The sequence below is a fragment of the Canis lupus genome, chromosome 11 (assembly GCF_003254725.2).
Source record: "Canis lupus dingo isolate Sandy chromosome 11, ASM325472v2, whole genome shotgun sequence".
NCBI lineage: Eukaryota > Metazoa > Chordata > Mammalia > Carnivora > Canidae > Canis > Canis lupus.
The window spans coordinates 23,184,234-23,190,233 of NC_064253.1; the positions used below are offsets into that span (position 1 = coordinate 23,184,234).

Consider the following 6,000-nt stretch of genomic DNA (forward strand, 5'->3'; position numbering starts at 1 on the left):
ACAACTTACATTTTTGTTAGTGTCATATTTGTGTATCTAAATCATTATGCTGAAGCAGTCAGTGAATTTTGCAGAATCTTTACTCCAAGCTATTTCCTGGGGGTTTTGTTTTGTTTTTGTAATTATTTGCATGGACTGAGATATAGAACTTACATATAACTTAAACCTCAGTTTTCTTCATCTGGATGGTACTACTGAAATTCAGGTCATTATAAAGGATTTGAAAATATGAAACACTTAGAAAGTTACTTTGTCCTCAGCTCTATTTATCATTTTCTTGTCTGAGATCTTTTATATAAAGAAGAAATATCAATTTGATACATAGCTTGACAGGATAAATAAAGTGTTGCAGTTGAATTCTGTTCCATAGTTATATTGCCAATAACTTTCTGATAACTTACCTTCAGGAAATAAAGATTTAAAATTGTCTTTATAGGTTGATAGTAGTACTGAATCAGCAGAAGCTGCCTGCAATATACTTTCTCAGCTGGTAAATTGTTCTATCCAGACCTTGGGGTTGATTTCAACGGCCAAGCCAAGTTTTATGAATGTGTCAAAGGTAAAGATGCTAGGCTTTTATGTGATATATACAAAAATTCTCAAATATTTCAATCTAGGCAAAAGGATTCTTCCCCTAAAAACATGCCATGTCCTCCTTATGTTCAAAGAATTACTTAAAGCAGTTTTCTATTGACTAGCACTTTGTTTTGTGAAATAGCTTATGGATGGTTTCATCCTTTAGATATACTTTGTAATTTTAATAATTGTTTCTACAGTAGCCATCATTAATATAAAATTTAGGTGTTATACTTAGGATTTTCAAGTGCAAGTTTACTTAGTTTCTTTGAATATAGAGTGTGTATGGCCAGTAATGCATGACTTTCTCTTTTTTTTTTAAGATTTTATTTATTTATTCATGAGAGACACAGAGAGAGAGAGACAGAGACAGAGACAGAGACACAGGTAGAGGGAGAAGCAGGCTCTATTCAGGGAGCCTGATGCGGGACTCGATCCCGGGACTCCAGGGTCACACCCTGGGCCAAAGGCAGGCACTAAACCGTTGAGTCACCCAGGGATCCCCAGCACATGACTTTCTTGTAATTCTGCAGCCTCTCTATTGGAGGTAGAACAACATAACACTAAATGAACTGTACCAGTTAGGATGATGTTGGATTCTGTATAGTAGAAATTCCAAAGCAATAGTAGGTTAAACAATGCGGCTGGAGTTTATTTCTCTTACCTGAAAGAAATCCATGCATGAGCATAGCTGGTATGAAGTTGTTAGTACTCCGCCGAGCTCCTTCCAAGCATTCCCTGCTCTTAAAGGCATTTAAGATGGCATTACATCCTGTCCTGGGCAGGAGGGTGGAAGAAATGGGGAAAAAGGGTAGGCCCCCTGCTTTTCAAGGACACTAGCCATGAGAACCACGTAATGCTTCTGTTGACATCTCATTGGCCAGCACTTAACAGTGTGGCCACACCAGGTTTCTGGGAGATCAGAAACGTTTTTTAGCTGACTGGTAAAGTGCCCAGCTAAAAATTGAGACTCGATTACCAAAGAAAGGATGAATGGCTGTTAGGAAGCCTCTATAAGCATAAACAAATAATTGTCTTCATTCAGGCTTCATTTGGAATGCCATCCCCAGACAGACCTTCCTTGACCACTTTTGCTAAACCAGCGCCCCCTTCTCCAGTTATACTCTGCTGTATTATAGTATTTTCTTTATGTCACTCCTGAGTACTTGAAATTACCTTAATTATTTAACATATTTATTCTTATCCCCTATAGCAAAACACAAAAGTCTTTGAAGGCAGGGATTCTATTTTGTTTATTTACCATTATAAACCCAGAGTTAGAGTAGTGCCTGATATATAATAAACACAGTTCTGATTGTCAGTAAAACTGACTGATGGAAACCTTCCTGTTGAAGAGGAAAGAGGAATAGTAGCATCTTCTCTCTCGTAAACTGGGTCATGGTTCTCAAGTGTTTACACTAGCCTGTTTATCTTTTTAAGAGATAGTCAGGGAAAATGGGTCATTTGGGGATTGAGTAATATAAGCAATCAGATGAAAACTTAACTACTTCTAAATAGTTATTTCCTTGCATATGAATGATGGAATCAGCTTAGCTTGAAATTCTTAGCTTCTAAGCTATCTCAAATGTTACACATCAGCTTCAGTCTGAGTTAGCTGATGCAGGCACCAGGGTGAGGACTAGTGATGAGCACACTTCCAAGATCTGCCTCTACAGTTAAAAAGAGTGTAGTGGCTTCTGGCAAAGTCGTGCATCGCTCTGAGTGTCAGTTTTTTCCACTTGTAAACTGAGGAAAGATAAGACAAAAGTACAGTATTTTGGTAGTCATAAAGAATGCTAAAGGAATATGTGGATACCATGATGAGGTACGTCCTCTAATGCTGACGTACATCCTTCAGGACTAAAAGAGTCCATGTGAGTTGTTTAAAGGGAAAATAAACCTTATATTTCTTAAGGAAAAAGTGATGTGGTTCTCTAATTGTTTTTGACACCATAAAATTTAGTAAAGAGATCTAACCATCTACCATTTACAAATTTATGTAAATCAATTTACAATGAATACAAACCAGTATACTTTTTAATAAATGAATTGAGATTTTTAACCAATTTGGTCATTGTCATAGGAGTAATAGAACCTTTGGTAGAACCCAGATTGACTTTGACAATGGAAAAATGATCATGGAAGAATTTGGTTTTCAGATTGCTTATCTGTGTCAAAAAATACTGGATCTGAAAACTTGTTAAATTGTACCCATTTTGGAGTCAAACTATAAATAAAGTTTTGTTTGTCAATCTTCAAAACATTTAAAGTTTTAAAAACGTATCTTTATTGGGACACCTGGGTGGCTCAGTTGGTTGTCTGCCTTCGTCTCAGGTCATGATCTCAGGGTCGTGGGATCAAGTCTTGTGTTTAACTCCCTGCTTAGTGGGGAGTCTGCTTCTCCCCTCTGCTTGTGCACTCTCTCTCTCTCTCTCGAATGAATAAATTAAAAATCTTAAAAGTATCTTTACTTAGATAACTTTCTAGCAAAAGCATATCACTGAAGAATAAGATCATTTAGTTATGGACAAGTATTTATTGATCTCCTACTATGTGCCAGATATTATTTTAGGTGCTGGAAATATAGGAGTGAATAAAACATGAAAATTCTATTTATTCTATGACAGAGGTTGAAAAGGTTCAGACAGTAAGTATTATGGGTTCCACAGGCTATAGTTTGGGAGCTACTCAACTCTAGCACTATAGTGTGAAAGCAGACATAGATAGACTGCATGTAAATGAAGTAACATGGCTGCATTTCAGTCAAACTTTAATTGTGGACACTGGAAGTTTCTTGTAATTTTTATATGTCACAAAATATTATTCTTGACAAATTTTTTCCAACTATTTACAAATATAAAAATCATTCTGAACTCAAGAGCCATACAGTAACAGACAACACTGGATTTGTCCAAATAATAATTTGCCAATCCCTATTTTAGGAAATAAATATAACTATATCCTTTTAATATTGAAAATCAGATCCTTAGGATTGAAAATAATTGGAAGGTGTGTGTATTAAATCTTTGAGAAATTATTTTGACTGGCTATTGGTGTCATGAAAAAATGCTAATTTGTTGATTGCTTTTAGTATGTTATTGTAGCATATGTTGATAGAGTTTCAATGAACTATTTGATTGAAGCTGTAGATTTTTAAATAATGCTTTCATAATTCTTTTCTTATTGCCATGCAAGTCTCATTTTGTGTCGGCACTTACAGTTGTCTTTGACAACTCAAAATCATTATCATCGATCAAAATTGAAGACACACCAGTGGATGATCCTTCATTAAAGATTCTCGTGGCCAATAATAGTGATACTCTAAGACTCCTAAAAATGAGTAGCTGTCCTCATGTTTCCTCTGATGGTAGGTTATATCTTTTTAATCTTGCATAATGTTTTTTATTATACTAGTACTATAATAGTACATATTATATATATTATATATATTACATATAATTTATATTATACTAATTGTAACAATGCAATTTCATATTGAACAATTTATGCTTATGAAACATAATTTTTAAAAGTAATCTTTTTTGAAAGAAGTCTTAATCCATAAGGTAGACATAGTTTAAGTTACTTCTAAAAGTATTTTAGTCATATGTATATTTTATTATACATATTTATTATTATTATATATAACTATATATATTTTGACATCGATCTCCTCAGAAATCATTTGATGTCTATTTTATTATATTTAATTTTTAAGCTATCTTCTTTTTTTCTTTTTAAAGATTTTATTTATTTATTCATGAGAGACACAGAGAGAGAGAAAGAGAGGCAGAGACACAGGCAGAGGGAGAAGCAGGCCCCATGCAGGGAGCCCGACGTGGGACTCAATCCCAGGTCCCCAGGATCACACCCCGGGCCAAAGGCCGCACTAAACCACTGGGTCAAAGGGGCTGCCCAGCTATCTTCTTTTTAAAGATGTATTCTTTATTTCAGAGAGAGAGAGAGAGAGAGAGAGAGAGAGAAAGAGAAAGAGAACGTGCCAAAGAGAGCTAGTGAGTGGGGGGAAGGGGCAGAGGGAGACAGAATCCTGAAGCAGACTCCCTGCTGTGCACAGAGCCCAACCTTGGTTCCATCCCAGGACCATGAGATCAATGCCTCAGTTGAAATCAAGAGTCAGCTGCTTAACTGACCAAGTTTGATGTCTATTTCAGCAAATAATGAATAACTAGTGTCAGATCTAAATTTACAAAATGTTATATTAGTATCAGGGTGATTCTTTGTTCTTAAGGATTTTTCCCCATTTCCCACAGGAATCCTTTGTGTAGCTGATCGTTGTCAAGGCCTTAGAGAACTGGCATTGAATTATTACATTCTCAGTGATGAACTTCTCCTAGCACTTTCGAGTGAAACTCATGTTAACCTAGAGCATCTTCGAATTGATGTTGTGAGTGAAAATCCTGGACAAATTGAATTTCATTCTATTAAAAAACAAAGTTGGGATGCGCTTATTAAACACTCCCCTGGTGTTAATGTTGTTATGTATTTCTTTTTATACGAAGAAGAATTTGAGGCATTCTTCAAAGAAGAGACCCCTGTTACTCACCTTTATTTTGGTCGTTCAGTGAGCAAAGCGGTTCTAGGACGGATAGGTCTTAACTGTCCACGACTAGTTGAGTTAGTGGTATGTGCTAATAATGGTCTTCAGACTCTCGATACTCAACTTATTTGTATTGCTGAACACTGTAAAAATTTAACAGCCTTGGGCCTCAGTGAGTGTGAAGTCAGCTGCAGTGCATTCATTGAATTTGTAAGACTGTGTGGGAAAAGACTAACGCAGCTCTCTGTAATGGAAGAGGTTTTGATCCCTGATGATGAGTATAGCCTTGATAAAATTCACACAGAAGTGTCCAAATACCTGGGAAGAATATGGTTCCCTGATGTTCTGCCTGTCTGGTAATTGGCTACTAAAGTTTCTTAATTTTTTTTAAATTGTTAAAGATTAGCTTCTTTCTTTCTATGCAAATATACATTTTAAGATACATTGCTGAAATATTTTAGGGTAAGGTATCATTTGCAAACTATCTTCATCAATTGCAGCAGAAACATATGAGAAAATGTAAGAGATTTAAAAAGCCAGAAATTTCTATAAACAGGGTGTGGACCCTATATTGGGGAATAGGTAGTTGATAGGCTAAAAACTATACATGATTTGTAGATGAGTCCTTCAGCCTTCATTGAAGGCATATTTTAGCTTGCTAAATAAATTTATAATATTGAGCTTTGGATCCCTAAATATGACATTTATAGCTTTATACTGCTTTAACTGCTCCTCTTTCATCTTGCTATTCATATATTTTACAAGATATGTAGTATTAAAATCAGACCCAGGGGCTGACTTACTTGTACTTAATTTTTAGCACAATATAAGACCATATTATAACTCAATAAACAATTTCTAATACA

The 6,000-nt window shown here is 35.4% G+C and overlaps 1 protein-coding gene across 2 annotated transcripts in view; it reads left to right on the forward strand.

The window, feature by feature from the left end:
* LOC112650201 (F-box/LRR-repeat protein 21) overlaps positions 1-6,000 on the forward strand; it is a 28,526-nt gene extending 22,526 nt beyond the window's left edge. For both annotated transcript variants that reach the window (XM_035697047.2, XM_049091807.1), the window contains 3 exons: positions 437-559; positions 3,772-3,943; positions 4,848-6,000. In XM_035697047.2, coding sequence (XP_035552940.1) covers positions 437-559; positions 3,772-3,943; positions 4,848-5,494 — 942 coding nt within the window. In that variant the 3' untranslated portion in view covers positions 5,495-6,000. The remainder of the gene's footprint in view (positions 1-436; positions 560-3,771; positions 3,944-4,847) is intronic.